This window comes from Oncorhynchus mykiss, chromosome 16 (assembly GCF_013265735.2).
Source record: "Oncorhynchus mykiss isolate Arlee chromosome 16, USDA_OmykA_1.1, whole genome shotgun sequence".
Taxonomy (NCBI): domain Eukaryota; kingdom Metazoa; phylum Chordata; class Actinopteri; order Salmoniformes; family Salmonidae; genus Oncorhynchus; species Oncorhynchus mykiss.
The window spans coordinates 58,904,488-58,924,483 of NC_048580.1; the positions used below are offsets into that span (position 1 = coordinate 58,904,488).

General features: G+C 46.5%; 1 protein-coding gene across 1 annotated transcript in view; it reads left to right on the top strand.

The window, feature by feature from the left end:
* The first annotated feature begins 463 nt into the window (after window positions 1-463).
* Window positions 464-19,996, top strand: part of LOC110492421 (protein bicaudal D homolog 2) — an 83,857-nt gene continuing 64,324 nt past the window's right edge. Inside the window, exon 1 of the mRNA XM_021566731.2 lies at window positions 464-1,044. Coding sequence (XP_021422406.2) covers window positions 805-1,044 — 240 coding nt within the window. The 5' untranslated portion in view covers window positions 464-804. The remainder of the gene's footprint in view (window positions 1,045-19,996) is intronic.

Below are 19,996 nucleotides of genomic sequence, written 5' to 3' on the forward strand. Positions count from 1 at the left end.
TTGTTGAATTTCTTATCTAGTAAACCTATGCCATTCACCTGGATATTGCTTAGATTAGATGTTCCAAAATATGCATTATTCTGAAGATTTAATCCCACTATGTATAGCTTTTATAACAGTGTCATATTCCATATTCCATATTCCTTGTATCTTTCCATAAATCTCTGCTTAAATAGATTCCCACGACTACTAACTAATTGGCTGACAAGGACAATGTTTTTCGAGAACCAATTACGGTAAAATAACATCTTGTTTCTATGTAATATCTACCCATTATTCCATATAAAACATTTATGAGGTGAAAAGTTCTGTTTAAACAGCAAAGGCCAGGACATTATAGCCTGTTTGTGAAAAGCCACCAATTTCACAGGAAGTTTACCCTCGTGAGTGATTTGTCTGTGGTACTACATTTCCCATCAACCACCATTCTTATCTTGTACTCTCAGCTGAGTGATCTGACAGCGACCGACCGCTTCTTCCCCAATCGCTCAGCAGCCGGGGAGAGGCGAAGGGCAAAGGAACAGCAATCATGGAGCAGTTGTAGGGGATAATGGACAAGACTCTCCTTCCGGAAGAAAGCAAAGAAACTAAAGCTACTTGACCGAAAACGTAATTCCCAAAGCGGCAACGAGAAACACAAGAGTATCAATCATGCAGTTCAAATACAGAATAATCGAATAATCTATTCCAACGAAAGGGTTCTCTGTGATCCTTCAAGGTTGGAACCGCTTCAAGCCGTCCCGTCCCCACATTGTACGTCGCTGGCGCATCGGCCGCGGTTGATCGATCACCATCGTCCATAGTATGTCCGTGGAGGACCAGCGCTATTCCGACGCGATGCGGGTGCTAGAGGCCGGACCGGAGTGGCTACGAGCCGAGATCGAGCGCCTTTCCCGGGAGCTGAGTGAGACTACCCATGAGAAGATCCAGGCGGCAGAGTACGGGCTGGCGGTGCTGGAGGAGAAGCAGCAGCTGAAACAGCAGTATGACGACCTGGAGATCGAATACGAGACCGTGCGCCAGGAACTGGACATGCTCAAAGAGGTAGGCATATACCTAGTAGTCTTTTACTGGTGTCCATTTACTGCATTAAATGTACAGTGCTATAAAATAACATATCATTCATGCAAACATAAAATCTATAGGCCCTGTGCTTATTTATTATTGGCAGCTGTAGGCCTAGCCTATGATATGTCCTGAAATGCCATTATTGTTTTTTACATTCTATTCTGACAAGTGCTCCCCACCCCACAAGGTCAACTGTAAGGGGGTGAGGAGATGATGTATTTGTAACCTTGCCTCATGCTCTATCAGTGATTCCCCTGGCGTCTGTGGGTGCATTGATATTCTTGCCGTACTGCCTCTTCTCTCTAGCTCCATGCTTAGTAATATTTGCATGCCCATACAGTGTTTGCTGAGTATAGTCATTTTCTGTGGGATTTGAAATGTGAACTCTAATACATTGCAACACTGAAATAGTACTCTGATGAAGATGAAGGTGAAGATGAGTTATCTGACCAATGCTGAAAGTTCTATCATCACAAATGTATTTGAGTAATGGTTATCCACTGACACCCTGCTTATTAAAGCGTTTTGATAGTTTATGAAAAGCGCTGTAGAAATGTAATAAATTATTATTATTCATGTGTAACTAATTCAAAAGTGGACATTCACTCCATTGCTTTTGGTTGATATGGTTTCATTTCTAATTTACACACACATGAAAGCTTTCAAATGCTCATTAAGACAGTACTCTTACTAAAGCAGTCTCTCAAACCAGAGGACCTGAATGATCTGGTATTTCCAGTACGGTTTGAAAGGGGCGGGCATGTGGTTTTTGAATTTTGAAAGTTCCCGCCTGAAAAAGAGGAAGGATGAGTAACTTATTAATGGAGGAAACTAAAGGAGTTCTGACCATTCAGGAATGGGAGGAATGCTGACTGTTAGTCAGGGCAGGGAGACAGGATAAAGGACTGTCCTGTGTTTCCAAACTGTGAAAACCTCTTTCCCACTTAAATTTCACATGCCAGTCCTAGATCTCTCTTCCCTTTCCTGGCAGAGGTTTCAGCAGCCTTGTGATTTTGATTAGGAGAGAGAGAGAGCAGGGTAAGAACTGGGTTAGGGAGTAAGCGAGTCAGAGTGAACTGCTGCAGCAGCTGAACAGCTCACGTGTCCCAGGGCAGTTTGGTAGAAAAAGGGGATGCCCTCTTTAGCAGTGAGGAGATTTCTGCCCAGAGCGTCACTTCATGGCCTGGATGAGTTGCTTCCTGCCATGTGGAACCCATTTCTGAAGTCAGATTCCACAGCCACAAAGTCCAAATTGGCTACAAACATGATATTTTTGGTTTAAGGTTAGGGTTACATTTGATTTACGTTTTAGTAATTTATCACGACTTACAGTAATGATTACATACATTTTGATACTTATTTTAAGGTTTAGAAATACAGTTGTAAGAAGATAAATTCTGGAAATGGTTGGGGTTTATGACTTTGTGGGTATAGAAGCTAGTGACGACTCTGAGATCTTTACATCCCTCTTTCTTCCCACATGACTAGAATAGACCAATCATTAGTGCACAGTGGGCCAGGTACCCCATGATGCTTCACTCCTCCTTGTCTTGCTTAACATGTGCACAGCTCCCTTGGGTGTGTGAATATGTGAGTGGGTTGAGGAATGAGACGGAAAGAGAGATGGAGGAGGGAGGCAGAGGGAGAGAGGTACCCTTGGCCGAACAGATATGACGCAGTAAAATCTGAAGGAAATTAGCTCATTGTTTCTCTCTAACCCCCCTCTCCTCGGTCTTCTCTCCCTTTTTCTTCCCTTCCCTATTGCATGTCTCGCTTTCTTTCCCCCTCTCCCCTTCTTCCTCTGTGCATAGTGGCTGGGTTTCAGAGAGGTTTTCTTAGGGCTGTCTCAGCAGCCTCTCTTCTGCGTTCCCATGCATTCCCCTGGCCAGAATCTCAGAATAACAACATGGAACCTCTGAATAGAGGAAACAGACTGGAAGCAAGCAAGAATGGTAACCATGGCAGTAAAAGAGAGAGAATAGGATAAACTGGTTGCTCCTAGATACAGATGGAGTGCTTTTGTTTTTCTTCTGCTTTTTTGATTATTTTCCAAGCCAACAATTGTTTCAAAAAGCAGTCTGAATCATTGCATTTTTGTCTGATTTATGAAGTTAATGACTCGTTGACTTCTGGTTTGATGATCAGTCAAACGTTGTCTATTTGGAAATCAGTTCATTGTTTGTCTGGCTGCCATTTGTGGGCTTATTGTAGATATTGCTATATTTTTTAACCTTTTATTTAAGTAGTCAAGTCAGTTAAGAACAAATTCTTATTTACAATGGCGTCCTAGGAAAAGTGGGTTAACTGCCTTGTTCAGGGGCAGAACAACAGATTTTTACCTAGTCACCTCGGGGATTTGATCAACCTTTCGGTTACTGGCCCAACGCTCTAACCACTAGGCTACCTGCCGCCCCATTTGCATTGAGTCATGCCTGGATCCGAATGGTGTCGAAATATTTTGCCATTTTAGTGACTACCCTCGATGTAGCCTAGCTGAGGAGATGACATCATTGCCATGATAAATGTGTTTCTTCCTCTCCGCTTGGTAGATGAAACAATGGTTTCATTACTGCCAGTGTTAGATGTATGGTCAAGTCCTGGCTGATACTAGCCTTCTGTCCAACACTACTTTTTAGTATTAGAAATCCCAGAGTGCAAAGATCCTTGGTGTGACCTTGGACAACACCCTGTCATTCTCTGCGAACATCAAAGCAGTGACTCGCTCCTGCAGGTTCATGCTCTACAACGTCTGTAGATTACGACCTTTCCTCACAGGAAGCAGCGCAGATCCTGATCCAGGCACTTGTCAACTCCCGTCTAGAGTAACACAACTCTCTGTTGGCTGGGCTCCCCGCTTGTGCCATCAAACCCCTGCACCTTATCTAGAAAGCCGCAGCCCACCGGATGTTCAACCTTCCTAAATTCTCCCATGTCACCCTGCTCCTCTGCCCACTCCACTGTCTTCCAGTCGAAGCTCGCATCATCTTCCAGACCATGGTGCTTACCTACGGAGCAGCAAGAGGAACTGCACCTCCTTACCTTCAGGCTGTACTCAAACCCTACATCCCAATCCGAGCACTCTGTTCCACCACCTCCGGTCTCTTGGCCCTCCCACCCATACGAGAGGTCCCACTCAGCCCAGTCAAAGCTCCTCTCAGTCCTGATGGAACAAGCTTCCCCCTAAAGTCAGGACAGCAGAGTCTCTACCATCTTTGGAAAACGTCTGAAACCCTACCTCTTTGAAGAGCCCAGCTCGACGCCCCCCTCCTTACTTCTCTTTTTCCACTAGCACTGACTTTGCTGATAAATACTTTGCTGAGGGAAACTGGACATGATACAATTGCAATTTGTTGTTGTCTCACCTAGCTATCTTAAGATAAATCCATGAATTGTAAGTCACTCTGGATAAGTGTAAAAATGTTTAATGTAAGAAATATCCCATCTGTGTAGCCATTAACCACAATAATAACCAGAGGGCAGTGATATCCGGGGATTGTTGTGCTGTCTGGTATTGTGCCTTTAGAGTTAAACGTTGGCCGTAGGTCATTGGTCAAGGTTCATTGTAAAATGTGACTCTAAAAGGAAAAACATTCCCCTCCTCCTCTTCCATCTTCCCCCTCCCCCGTCCGCCCTACGCTTTCTCTCCCAGCCCTCCTCTCTCTCTGCGGTGGTGTGTGGAGGCAGGAAGCTCTGTTATCAGGAAAGAGGACGGGGGAAAAACAGATCCCTTTCAACTCTGACTTCCTCTAGTTCACTGTGGGATAGCAGCTGGGTACCTGGTTAACATGGTCAGAGACAAGAGAGGCCTGTCTAAAAATACACCTTATCTATATCTGTGGGAAATATAATAATCATTCAAAATGTCTTCATATTTCCTGTTATACAGGATGCCTGAATATAATTATCTGTTACAGAAGAGACGAGTTGTTCTGTTATATCAAACTCTTAGCTCAGATGGCCTCTTGAAGTACAGTGCACTCATGCCATTATAGGTCTTCAGTCACAATGGGTTGTCTGAATTCAAATAGCTCATTTAATTTTGCCTGCCACTGTGTGTTGAGTTAGGGCAGTGCTATTAGGAGCAATTCTGGTTTACTGCTATTCGTTTTCTTTAGCAACTGCAAACAGTCTAGTTGACCTCTACAAACAGAATGTTGGCTGTCCTTTGTCTCTAGGGGTATTTAAGACTGTTGGACTACTGTCTAGTCAGGTAAATGTCATGTTGAATGACCATTGTCTCTGGAGATGGTTGTACCTGGTTACTATTTACCCTGCTGAATACCATGTTTGGTTTTCCTTTCTCTTTGGCGGTCCTCTTTGAGGACTTAGACAGGTCGGAATAAAAGACCTGGAAGATTTACACCGTACTGTCTGTCCAACACTGAACCCTGTCCAGATGATACACACACTCAGCCTGTGTGTATGTAATTAAAATTTGTTGCGTGTTTAAAATGACTGTTTTTTTTTACTCTTTTGTTCCAATCTGGGTGGAACAAGCAGGTCAGAAGTCATCTTTGGCAGTGAGCAAAGTCCAGCTGCAATGGTATACAGTAGGTCTAACCCCGGGGGCAGTCAACGACAGACCTGAAGAAGAGGACACACACACTAGTCAACACCACTTGGGAGGCAGTGTGCCTGTGAATAAGTGTGACTGAGTCTGCTGTTCTGCAGACTATGGCTTTACAGCAGCTACCTGCTGCTGCAGAATGGCATATAATGGAACATGAGAGACCATCCATGAGGCTATAACTATGGATGGATTTGATATAGTATATTTTGAGGATATTTTCTGTTTTTCTATAGGTACATCCACTTAATACTTACATGTTTTCCCCCACATGTTGTTTTCACGTTGTCTAGTAGAAAGTGTTCAAGGAATCATACTGCCCTCCTAATTGCTAGTCGCCTTGAATTACTGCTCCCATATTGCTCAGGCTTTAGATTCATACTACTGGTATATTGTCATTCAATCTCTTTATATTCCATAGGACTCATAGCTGTAACGTAAGGTTGCGATCTCTCTGTTTGGCTTTGCTTTTGACTCTTGTTTGTGAGTGAGTGGACTGGTGGCAAGCTAACGTTCCCTCCCTAATCTTACACCCACCTCACAGGGGTAGAGGGTGCTTACTGCTTGGTGACTGTTGCTAGCTACCCATTGATAGCCCATAGCGAGGGGAAGTGGGTGGCAGTCTGAGCTAGCTGCTACGGCTACGCTGGATTAGTGTCCATCTGTTGTCCAGTGAGACCTACATCTTGGGTCACTTGGCTCCCAGCCCCTGTGAGGTGTTTTGGGGTGTTTCTCAATAGTTTAAAGTGGATTCCTCTCCTCGTCTCCTTTCCGTCATCTCCTTCATCTTCAATGATCAGATCGTATCTAAGTGTAGGTTTATAAGAGGAGGTTTAGTACGTCCTTTAGTTCTATAAAGTAATAAAGGTACTCACCACCCTGTGATGTGAAGACTGTGGACTTTCACCTCTTACATGAACCATTTACGCTCGTGGGAATTGGCTTATATGGATAGAAATGTTTCTAAGAAATATGAAAAGCATATGCACAACAATGGTAGCCATTGAAAGGGAACAGTTTGGATATTATGGGAAAATGATTAGACCAAAGGTGAGGACACAACAGTTCACTGGACACAAGACTGAATTTTATGTGCATTGTACATTTCATTTTTTGATATCGAAATCTGAAAATACTCTGGAGATATTCAGTAACATGATAAGACTATTCTGCGGGGTAGGTGCAACAGGACAAAAACACTACAAGGCTTTGAGTGAGAGGACTAGCTGGTGTCTCCAAGTGGACACAAACCTCCAAAGTGTGCACAACTCCTAAGCAATTTCAATTGACTTTTATGACGTAAAGAAGAGTCAACTATAAGGTACTTTTTTGAGCTCCTAGCTGTGCCGTTGAGGAACTAGAGCAAGCACTCTTGTAGTTGTTTAATTTGGAACACAACCCTGCATCCCCGCCATGACACAATTATTGTTGTTGTTTATGGAATCCAAGAACGGTCCATTAGAAATCGCAATCTGGGTCAGGTGGGAAAGATTTAAAAGCTTCTTCTGTTGCCAACATGATTAGCTAAGTTATAAAATACGATCTTACAGTGTTAGACTTTCACAAGGCAATTCAGAGAAACAGATCGTCGTTTTGGTGCACATAGAAAATAGTCATGAGTGCATTCAGGTGCGTGTGCCTCGATAAATTTTCTGCACAATGAACAAACAGGCTCATTCTGTTCAGACCAATCCAGGGTATGACGCCATGTCATTTTGTAACAGAACATCAAACATAGTGATCATAAGCGTTGACATTGGAAATGACATGAGTTTTATGGTTTGAAAATGTAAAGTACACATTTGGACTCGCAGGTGTTTGACTTGGTTGTGTGACGTCAAAGCACTATTTAATATAATCTTCAATGTCTTACTTTCAAAATACATCAAGTCATCTTAATTTACAGCATATCCCTCTCAGACAACAAACAATTTGCAAATGTTACCCAATTAGCCCAAAACTGAAATGGAGAGTTCCTCAACCCCAATCTTAATCATGACTCTTACAGGGATGAGTGGTCAGGGGAAACTTCACTGATTGTGGCATATTTGTCTTGTGGTGAAGTTGAGGCATGATGTGACATTATCTCAAGCAACTGTTGCTGTTACATGTGACATTCTGGGTGCTTTAGAGTTGCTACAAGGTTGACCAAGTGGCCATAAAGATGTCAGCATTCTCTAATTATTAGGGGACCAGACAGCAGACCCATAGAACATATAGCCAGATGGCCCATAGAAAGAGAAGGCTATCTTTTTCCTTCTCTTTCTGGCTGTTTCTCTCCAATGCCAGACCTCTCTGTAAGTCAACACACAGTTGTCATAACAAAGGCCAGTGTTCTCTGGGTTCTTGTGGCGTTGTGGGGGGTGTCATTCAGCCATTCACTCACTCACTCACTCACTCACTCACTCACTCACTCACTCACTCACTCACTCACTCACTCACTCACTCACAGCTGTGGGAGTCTGTTAAGTTTAATAAAAACTGCCAGCTCTGTCCTTGACTCGCTGGTCTTTGTGTGCCTGAGCCCGATGGGGTTAACAGGTCTTGGGTGTCACAGACGAAGGGAGAGTTAAATGCTCACAGAGGAGAACAAAAGACAGATTGAGAGAGGTGTCCCATTGTGGCCATATTTGAAACGACAGGTCACTTTTAAATGCAAATTCACTAACGTACATATGTCCTTCAACAAATATGTTTGGTGTGACTTTAAACTCTTCCACTGTGTAGGAAGGAGGAAGGAGGATAGGAGGAGGATAACACAGTCCCATCTGCTGCCTTATAAGGGAAGAAATGTCGGAAAGTTTGATTGTAGTCCAACAGTTGGATTGGACTCTGGTAGTAGGGAGTGTTTGTCTGGTGGGTTTGCCCCAGTATGGAGCCCTGATGGTGGGGTTGGTCAGAGATGGACAGGGCCTCCCTCCCTGGAGCCATCAAACCGTGTGTGTTTGATGGGGACTCTTCTCTAAACTATGTCCCTCCTGCCCTCTCCCCGTATTGTAGAGGGTATTTTAACAAGTCCTTTCATCTGTGGCGGCCCTGCGCCGGACATCCACTCCGCAATTAAGGGGTAATCTTTTCTAAACGGCACTAAATAAAGTCCCAAATCCCCTCCCTTCTGGGCCTAAGAGGATGAATCCCAGCCACTGTGCTCAGGGCTTACGGAGGTCTGGGAGCCAGGCCAGAGCCCAGCAACACTCCACGCTCAGCCCAGGGAAGGGAGGGCCTGTCTGGGTGCTGCTGCCTGACCCTCCCCTTCCTGGTGCTCTGTCGTGCTTCTCTGGTGTCCTATAGATTAGGCCAAACTGAAATGAAGTCAGATAGAGAGATGGAGGATGTGCGGGTCCAGTGGGCAGTAGAGCAGAAAGCAATGTCAGCAATGACTCAAAAACACAACCTTCAGAAAAGAGTTCCACTCTAGATTTGTCAAGTGAAGCCAACAATCTGAATCTGGTGTAACTACAATCACTTGGACCGAGCTACCATATATGGTGCCTTGGACTGTACAAAGACTCGACTGCTGTTAGCCTGGATGAATAAAGGGCTTTTGTTTCTACCATCAGTGATGGATAAAGGACCAGCAGGCTGTATTAATTGCAGATCAAATGTATGTTGGTTGCTGGGTGTTTAAGTCTGAGGTACTGTACAGTGAAGCACTGAGTTGTTTGGTGGCTCTACTGAAACAGGAGCTGAGTGAAGCAGAGCACAGGGCCAGGGTGGCTCTACTGAAACAGGAGCTGAGTGAAGCAGAGCACAGGGCCAGGGTGGCTCTACTGAAACAGGAGCTGAGTGAAGCAGAGCACAGGGCCAGGGTGGCTCTACTGAAACAGGAGCTGAGTGAAGCAGAGCACAGGGCCAGGGTGGCTCTACTGAAACAGGAGCTGAGTGAAGCAGAACACAGGGCCAGGGTGGCTGTATTGAAACAGGAACTGAGTGAAGCAGAGCACAGGGCCAGGATGGCTCTACTGAAACAGGAGCTGAGTGAAGCAGAGCACAGGGCCAGGGTGGCTCTACTGAAACAGGAGCTGAGTGAAGCAGAGCACAGGGCCAGGATGGCTGTATTGAAACAGGAGCTGAGTGAAGCAGTATTGAAACATTCAATCATTCATTCAATCAATCAAATGTATTCAGAAAGCCCTTTTTACATCAGCAGTTGTCACCAAGTGCTATACAGAAACCCAACCTAAAATCCCAAACAGCAAGCAATGCAGATGTAGAAGCACGGTGGCTAGGAAAAACTCCATAGAGAGACAGGAATTTAACAAGAAACCTAGAGAGGAACCAGGCTCTGAGGGGTGGCCAGTCCTCTTCAGGCTGTGCCGGGTGGAGATTATGAGAATACATGGCCATTAAGGCCAGATTAAGGTCAGGAGCTGAGTGTTTGTGAAGCAGGGTAGTGGCTGGGTGGTGTGGCAGGGGGAGGAGCTGTGTTTGTTTCTTCTTCAGTTATGAGGTTTGGTGTAGGTGCGTCTCTGGTGGGAGGGTTAGTCAGGTGAACTGTTGCTGTTTGCTTTGGGAGACAGCAGCCATGACATCAGCAAGAGTAAAGGTTTAGAATTTCAGGTGCCTGCTATTATGTTTCAGGTGCCTGGTATTTCCAGGGTAGAACTGTCTGTTATATAACTTCTCTGGGTTTTACTGTAGTGCAACACATATGATGGACAGCATGTGGAGACTGACTGCTCCCTTGCCTAGTTAAGTATATAGTATGCAGGATGGTGTTATTACTGACTGCTCCCTTGCCTAGTTAAGTATATAGTATGCAGGATGGTGTTATTACTGACTGCTCCCTTGCCTAGTTAAGTATATAGTACGCAGGATGGTGTTATTACTGACTGCTCCCTTGCCTAGTTAAGTATATAGTATGCAGGATGGTGTTATTACTGACTGCTCCCTTGCCTAGTTAAGTATATAGTATGCAGGATGGTGTTATTACTGACTGCTCCCTTGCCTAGTTAAGTATATAGTATGCAGGATGGTGTTATTACTGACTGCTCCCTTGCCTAGTTAAGTATATAGTACGCAGGATGGTGTCATTACTGACTGCCCCCTTGCCTAGTTAAGTATATAGTATGCAGGATGGTGTTATTACTGACTGCTCCCTTGCCTAGTTAAGTATATAGTATGCAGGATGGTGTTATTACTGACTGCTCCCTTGCCTAGTTAAGTATATAGTACGCAGGATGGTGTCATTACTGACTGCCCCCTTGCCTAGTTAAGTATATAGTATGCAGGATGGTATCATTACTGACTGCCCCCTTGCCTAGTTAAGTATATAGTATGCAGGATGGTGTTATTACTGACTGCTCCCTTGCCTAGTTAAGTATATAGTACGCAGGATGGTGTCATTACTGACTGCTCCCTTGCCTAGTTAAGTATATAGTACGCAGGATGGTGTCATTACTGACTGCTCCCTTGCCTAGTTAAGTATATAGTACGCAGGATGGTGTCATTACTGACTGCTCCCTTGCCTAGTTAAGTATATAGTACGCAGGATGGTGTCATTACTGACTGCTCCCTTGCCTAGTTAAGTATATAGTACGCAGGATGGTGTCATTACTGACTGCCCCCTTGCCTAGTTAAGTATATAGTACGCAGGATGGTGTCATTACTGACTGCCTCCTTGCCTGGTTAAGTATATAGTACGCAGGATGGTGTCATTACTGACTGCAGTGGAAGCTCTCTCGCCACGATCTGATATCAAGCAGCTTACCTGTGTCTCGTCAAAATCCCTCTCACTGGCCAACTCTCATTGACCGTGTTTCTCAGTCTTATCAGACTTGGTGTGGTAGAAGTTCATGTTCATGGGGATTTTGACTCACTTCAGCCACCGTTTCTAAACACATGCCCTGTTGAGTCCGCCACCTCTCTGTTATGGTGGGGCCATGCCCCCCGCCCCCAGGATGCCAACCTAGAGCGGGTTAAATCCCAGACCCCAATCTGCCCTCTCTAGTGCAGTATGGACCCCAGATTACAGCACCGGGCCATATTAGCTGTATTTAGCAGTATTAGACTGAGGATAACGGCAATTTGGGGTTTTCCTCAATCACCCGGAGTACCCCTGGAATTCAGAAGGGCATAAAGAGACAAAGTGTGTGTGTGTGTGGAATAGTGATTGTTTCTTTGGACATTAGATCGAGGCAGCTCTGAATTTATGAATCCAGTCACAGTGCATTGAGAGTAGCAATACAGTGGCCCAGCAGGGTCATTCTTCCACTAGTGTAATCCTGTTAGTGGAGCACTATGGCCAGATCAGGCTATAAGTAGAGGGTGAGGTCATCATGGCGGGCCTGAGATCCTCTGTCACGATGTTAGGGTTTAAACAGAAGAGCTCTGGTCTCTGTGTACGGCTGACATTCTCCTGCCTCCTCCACTCATCGCCTTCATAAATCCCTCAACACAAAGAATCCAATGTGTTTGAATGGGCCATCTGAGACCATGTGTGCATGCCTGTGTGCGTGTATGTTACAGAGTTGGTGCTGTGAACTGACGGAGGGGAGCTTCTCCTTCCCCACTTCTCCCCCTCTTTCTGTTGTTTTTTATCTCTCCGTCATCACATTCTGTCCGTTCCTCAACTAGCTGATTAGGCTAGACGTTTTGTCTTCACCACAGAATGTACTCTTCAGCACATTTTTTATCTAACTTGTGTCTCTTAATTGTCTCTCTCAAATATGTCCTATATCAATGACTGTGCTGATGATTATTATTACACATATTCTGAGAGTGAAAGGCTTGTTAGTCCCATGATTTTCACTGGTGTTCGGCTAGACACTGGGTACTGTCACTGGTGTTCAGCTAGACACTGGGTACTGTCACTGGTGTTCGGCTAGACACTGGGTACTGTCACTGGTGTTCAGCTAGACACTGGGTACTGTCACTGGTGTTCAGCTAGACACTGGGTACTGTCACTGGTGTTCAGCTAGACACTGGGTACTGTCACTGGTGTTCAGCTAGACACTGGGTACTGTCACTGGTGTTCAGCTAGACACTGGGTACTGTCACTGGTGTTCAGCTAGACACTGGGTACTGTCACTGGTGTTCAGCTAGACACTGGGTACTGTCACTGGTGTTCAGCTAGACACTGGGTACTGTCACTGGTGTTCAGCTAGACACTGGGTACTGTCACTGGTGTTCAGCTAGACACTGGGTACTGTCACTGGTGTTCAGCTAGACCCTGGGTACTGTCACTGGTGTTCAGCTAGACACTGGGTACTGTCACTGGTGTTCAGCTAGACCCTGGGTACTGTCACTGGTGTTCAGCTAGACACTGGGTACTGTCACTGGTGTTCAGCTAGACACTGGGTACTGTCACTGGTGTTCAGCTAGACACTGGGTACTGTCACTGGTGTTCAGCTAGACCCTGGGTACTGTCACTGGTGTTCAGCTAGACACTGGGTACTGTCACTGGTGTTCAGCTAGACACTGGGTACTGTCACTGGTGTTCAGCTAGACACTGGGTACTGTCACTGGTGTTCGGCTAGACACTGGGTACCATCACTGGTGTTCAGCTAGACACTGGGTACTGTCACTGGTGTTCAGCTAGACACTGGGTACTGTCACTGGTGTTCAGCTAGACACTGGGTACTGTCACTGGTGTTCAGCTAGACCCTGGGTACTGTCACTGGTGTTCAGCTAGTCACTGGGTACTGTCACTGGTGTTCAGCTAGACACTGGGTACTGTCACTGGTGTTCAGCTAGACCCTGGGTACTGTCACTGGTGTTCAGCTAGACACTGGGTACTGTCACTGGTGTTCGGCTAGACACTGGGTACTGTCACTGGTGTTCGGCTAGACACTGGGTACTGTCACTGGTGTTCGGCTAGACACTGGGTACTGTCACTGGTGTTCGGCTAGACCCTGGGTACTGTCACTGGTGTTCGGCTAGACACTGGGTACTGTCACTGGTGTTCGGCTAGACACTGGGTACTGTCACTGGTGTTTGGCTAGACCCTGGGTACTGTCACTGGTGTTCAGCTAGACACTGGGTACTGTCACTGGTGTTCGGCTAGACACTGGGTACTGTCACTGGTGTTCAGCTAGACACTGGGTACTGTCACTGGTGTTCAGCTAGCCACTTAGATTCACTTACCCATACATACTATTTGTACTTGCACTGACCCTCACCTGGTTATGTAGTGTTTCTGGAGATAGGCTCTCTATTCTCTGCCTGGTCAAGAGTAAATGCCTGTCAGTGTCAGGGTGGTTATGTGATGCTGTTTCTGCAAGTATACTGTATGTTATATAAATGGATCAGATGTGTGTGTGTGTGTGTGTGTGTTTACTTGACTCCCGCCTGCATAGTTCCTTTTATGAAAGTGTGTGGACTCTATTATCGGATCGCCATCAAACCCTGTTAATGCTCTCTGCCTTGCCAAGCGCTCCAGGCGACCTGAGATACAGTAGTTTAGTTTACACCCACACACCCCTAACGGATCCAGGGAAACAGATAGCCTTACCACCCTACCCTGCTCCTCTCTGCTTGTTGTGAGCAACACTACCTTCCCTCTCCCCATTTTGTGATTTAAGACCTACAGTGCATTCAGAAAGTATTCAGACTCCTTGACTTTTTCATTACGTTACAGCCTTATTCTAAAATTGATTAAATACAAAAGAATCCTCATCAATCTAAACACAATAACCCATAACGACAAAGTGAAAACAGGTTTTTAGGAATGTTTGTAAATGTATTAAAAATAAAAAACAGAAATACCTTATTCAGACCCTTTGCTATGATACATGAAATTGAGCTCAGCTGCATCCTGTTTCCATTGATCATCTTTGATATGTTACTACAACTTGATTGGAGTCCACCTGTGGTAAATTCAATTGATTTGACATGATTTGGTAGGCCCAGACCTGTCTATATAAGGTCCCACAGTTGACAGTGCACGTCAGAGCAAAAAACGAGCCATGAGGTCGAATGAATTGTCCGTAGGGCTCCAAGACAGGATTGTGTCAAGGCACAAATCTGGGGAAGGGTACCAAAAGATTTCTGCAGCATTGAAGGTCCCCAAGAACACAGTGGCCTCCATCATCCTTAAATGGAAGAAGTTTGGAACCACCAAGACCCTTCCTAGAGCTGGCCGCTCGGCCAAACATTGAACTCGTTGGCCTAAATGTCAAGCGTCAAGTCTGGAGGAAACCTGGCACAATCCCTACGGTGAAGCATGGTGGTGGCAGCATCATGCTGTGGGGATGTTTTTCAGCGGCAGGGACTGAGAGACTAGTCAGGTTCAAGGGAAAGATGAACGGAGAAAAGTACAGAGAGATCCTTGATGAAAACCTGCTCCAGAGCGCTCAGGACCTCAGACTGGGGCGAAGGTTCACCTTCCAACAGAACAATGACCCTAAGCACACAGCCAAGATAATGCAGGAGTGGCTTCAGGACGAGTGGCTCAGCCAGAGCCCAGACTTGAAACCGATCGAACATCTCTGGAGAGACCTGAAAATAGCTGTGTAGCGACGCTCTCCATCCAACCTGACAGCGCTTCAGAGGATCTGCAGAGAACAATGGAAGAAATTCCCCAAATACAGGTTTTCCAAGCTTGTAGCATCATACCCAAGAAGACTTGACGTTGTAATCGCTGCCAAAGGTGCTTCAACAAAGTGCTGAGTAAAGGGTCTGAATACTTATGTAAATGTGATATTTCTGTTTTTCATATGTAATAAATGTGCAAACATTTATAAAAAATCTATTTTAGCTTTCTCATTATGGGGTATTGTGTGTAGATTGATGAGGGAAAAAACTACTTAATCCATTTTAGAATAAGGCTGTAATGTAACAAAATGTGGAAAAAGTCTTTAACAAATGTCATGTCTCTGCTTCACAAGCCCGACAACAAGACATCTTTCTTGCCCCCGGCCCTCCTCAGAGGTTAAGAGAAGAGAGATAAGGCCATACTTCAAGGGCATCTCTGGAGGCGTCAAGTCTCAAACCCTGCTTGGCCTCCTCACTCCTAACCCATGGCATCTTGACTCCCTCCGTTTGCTCTCCCTCAGCTACCTCCCTGTTGCTCCTCACAGCTCCTTCCCTCTATTGAATTACAGTCCAGCCATGCATCCTGTTTACCTCAATACAGCCCTAGCTGGTTAATTATAGGAGCACGGCAGCAGATGAAATATGGCTCTATGGACCAGACCGGACATCTTTGAGAGAATAGGAGGTACAGAGCAGAGGCATAGAGTTCATTATAATCCCTGTCCACCCCCCTTTATGTTTTGAATACTGAAGATGGTAGCCTGGCTACCCATTCACATTGCTCCGTCCAAACGCCACACCCACAAACGTTTCATCCCCAAGATGAATGTATTGTGATAGACAGAGCAGGGGAATTCAATACTGTATGAGTTGTCAGGCAATGAAGATGGGTGTTTGTGGAAGCAATGTGTTGGTTTCCTCTCAGTGGGGTGTTTAAATGCACTGTTTCCTGTTCTGACTATCGCCAAGGAAACGGAGGACACCTACCCCTCTGAGCTGATGCTGGGATGTGGTCCTTAACCAGCATCTACTAATGTGTTCTAATCTAACACACACATACTCACGCTCTAGTATGTGGGTGAATGTGCTAATGACCTGGCCATTACACACGTGCTCAGTGCTGTATGGGAGATTGGATCCACCTCCCCTCCTGAGCCTCTCCCACAGGAGAACACCCTCAGGGCATATAGGGGGAGAATTGTCCCTGATGGTGTATAAGAGGTCCCCTTGGGGTACGGGAGCATGCCCAAAAACAAAAGAGGGGCAGGGGGAGGGGGTATTATTAGCATAATACAGAGCACAGGAATAATGATGTTTATGGCATTAGTTGACACACACACACACACACACAGGTGTGACCAGCCCCACCCCTATCTTAATTCGAGGGGCTTAGACATGGAAAGTAGAGCTATTATTGTGATGAGGTGTCAGACTCGGTGATGAAATACCTCCGTTAATTTATGCATCCATCCATCCATCTTACACTGCAGTCTGCGGCTCACTGTTTGAATGACCATGTTGAAGAGCTTGGGGGCACTGTGTGTATAGTGTATCTGGGTGTGTCCATGGTTTGCCTCCTGAGTCCCACCACACTACCAGACCCAGCTCCACCGGGCCACCTTCTCATTCCAGGCTATGGCCCCAGGCCTTCTGTTAACCCCCCCCCCCCCCCCCCCATCCCTCTCCCCTGTCTTCCACCAGGCCCTCAGTGCAAGTAGGCCAGTCAATTTGCGTCCCTTCTCACTTCCCGAATATCTCCCCCAGTATCCCCATTTCTCTCCCCCTTTCTCTCCAAGTATCCCCCAATATCCCCTTTTCTTCCCCAGTATTCCCCTTTCTCCCCCAGTATCCCCTTTCTTTTCTCCCCCAGTATTCCTCCTTTCTCCCGCAGTATCCTCTTTTCTCACCCAATATTTCAATTTCTCCCCCAGTATTCCCCTTTCTCCCCCGCATCCTCCTTTTTCTTCGCCTTTCTCCCCCAGTATCCTCATTTCTCCCCCAGTATCCTCATTTCTCCCCCAGTATCCTCATTTCTCCCCCAGTATCCTCCTTTCTCCGCCTAGGGTGGGTGTGGAGCCTGGGTGGGTGTGGAGCCTGGGTGGGTGTGGAGCCTGGGTGGTGTGGAGCCTGGGTGGGTGTGAAGCCTGGGTGGGTGTGGAGCCTGGGTGGGTGTGGAGCCTGGGTGGGTGTGGAGCCTGGGTGGGTGTGGAGCCTAGGTGGGTGTGGAGCCTAGGTGGGTGTGGAGCCTGGGTGGATGTGGAGCCTGGGTGGATGTGGAGCCTGGGTGGGTGTGGAGCCTAGGTGGGTGTGGAGCCTGGGTGGGTGTGGAGTCTGGGTGGGTGTGGAGGAAAGTGGACCATAGTCAGGGAAACGTAACTGGAACACTGCTGTATGTGCTATTGTATGTCAGACATGTAGGAGGGGAGGCAGGGAGGGATGGCGATAGAAAATGGGTGAAGCAGGAGGGGTGGATCAAGACTGATCACAAGGGACTTGTAGGCCTAGGAAGGGGTAGGGGGATTGTGTGTGTTTTGGAAAGGAGGGTAGGTATGGGGAGATTGTAATTGGATGTGTGCCAGTCTCTCAGGGGTCCTTGAGAACTGGGACTAAGAGATGGAGAGTGGGAGAGGGGGTGGGGTGGCAAGGCCCAGTGCCAGGCTTTCCTGTGGGAACCAGCCTGCTCTCTTTTAGGTGTGAATAGAGGAGAGCAAAACCCTGCTCGGTTACACCAGAAGTCTTCCTAATGAGTTTAAAGAGCCACGACTCAAAGGGAAGTGCTTAACCATTGTTCGGCTGTGTTAGGAGGAATATGTGGCCTGCATTTGCACTATTTCTCTCCCAAGTATTTTACTGCATTGTGTATGTTAGAGTTAAAGTATATTAAGGTAGACTAATGATGATGAGATATCCATCATTTGACAGAAAGTCAATGCAGTTCTTGGAAGTGAACATCCATACATTTCGCTTGGACTAATTTCTCACTTAAAGGATAGTGTGCATATGAAACCCAGCAAATTGTCATTGTAATGCAGAATGGTTAATGCATGTGACATTGTGTGTCTCTCTGTATGATTGAGTGGGTCTCATATGGCAGGGCTGTACCTACCTGACCTGAGAATTAACCCCACTGGGAGAGAGGGCAGGAGTGACTAGCCCCCCACACCCAGAGACCAATTACTGCTAGTAGGAAAGGGGTCATTATTCTCTGTCTGTGTTGTGTTGTGTTGGGAGGGGGGGGGCTAGCCAAGAGACTGGGTTGGTTGGGTGGGTGGGTTAGCAGATAGGAATTGGGGTTGATCGGTGTGGAATAGAGGTTGAGGGGTTGATGGGTGTGGAATCGAGGGTGAGGGGTTGGTGGGTGTGGAATAGAGGGTGAGGGGTTGATGGGTGTGGAATAGAGGGTGAGGGGTTGATGGGTGTGGAATCGAGGATGAGGGGTGGATGGGTGTGGAATAGAGGGTGAGGGGTTGATGGGTGTGGAATCGAGGATGAGGGGTGGATGGGTGTGGAAAAGATGATGAGGGGTTTATGGGTGTGGAATATAGGATGAGGGGTGGATGGGTGTGGGATAGATGGTGAGGGGTTGATGGGTGTGGAATAGAGGATGAGGGGTTGATGGGTGTGGAATAGAGGGTGAGGGGTTTATGGATGTGGAATAGAGGATGAGGGGTGGATGGGTGTGGAATGGATGATGAGGGGTTTATGGGTGTGAAATAGATGATGAGGGGTTTATGGGTGTGGAATAGAGGGTGAGGGGTTGATGGGTGTGGAATAGAGGATGAGGGGTTGATGGGTGTGGAATAGATGATGAGGGGTTTATGGGTGTGGAATAGAGGGTGAGGGGTTGATGGGTGTGGAATAGATGATGAGGGGTTTATGGGTGTGGAATAGAGGATGAGGGGTGGATGAGTGTGGAATGGAGGGTGAGGGGTGGATGGGTGTGGAATAGAGGGTGAGGTGTGGAATAGAGGGTGAGGGGTGGATGGGTGTGAAATAGATGATGAGGGGTTTATGGGTGTGGAATAGAGGGTGAGGGGTTTATGGGTGTGAAATAGATGATGAGGGGTTTATGGGTGTGGAATAGAGGATGAGGGGTGGATGAGTGTGGAATGGAGGGTGAGGGGTGGATGGGTGTGGAATAGAGGGTGAGGTGTGGAATAGAGGGTGAGGGGTGGATGGGTGTGGAATAGATGATGAGGGGTTTATGGGTGTGAAATAGATGATGAGGGGTTTATGGGTGTGGAATAGAGGATGAGGGGTGGATGGGTGTGGAATGGAGGATGAGGGGTGGATGGGTGTGGAATGGAGGGTGAGGGGTGGATGAGTGTGGAATAGAGGGTGAGGGTTTTGGGCCGTAAGGGGGCAGAGAGAGGGAAGGAAGGGATTTGGAATGAGGGATACATTAGGTGAGTGAATAAATGAGTTAGGAGGTGGGGATGCACAGGAAGGAGGCAAATCTGGTATATTGTTTACCCCCCCCCCCCCCCCTCCCTTCCTTCCTTCCTCCCTAACCCTCACCATACTCCCTTCCTCACCTCCTAATTGATTAGACATGTCTGAGTAGTGATATATGGGGCTGTGATGATGGAGAGGTCTCGTATACAGTATTCATCTAATGTAAGATAATGAAGATTAAATGACAGCTGGCTTTATGAACTCTGGATTGATTTTAAAATGCGATCTGTTAAGTACCAGCTCAGCCCCCCCCCTTCCCCTCCCCTTCCTGAGTCTGTCCCCAGTGACATTACGAAGAATGAGTCTGAGGGGAATGGAGAGGTTATACACAGTTAATTCGCTTCATTGGTGTAGAACTGTAAATCATGTCAGAATATGGGTTCAGCCTGTCAGAGAAACATATCTCACTCTGTTTAGTGGCAGGGGACCAAC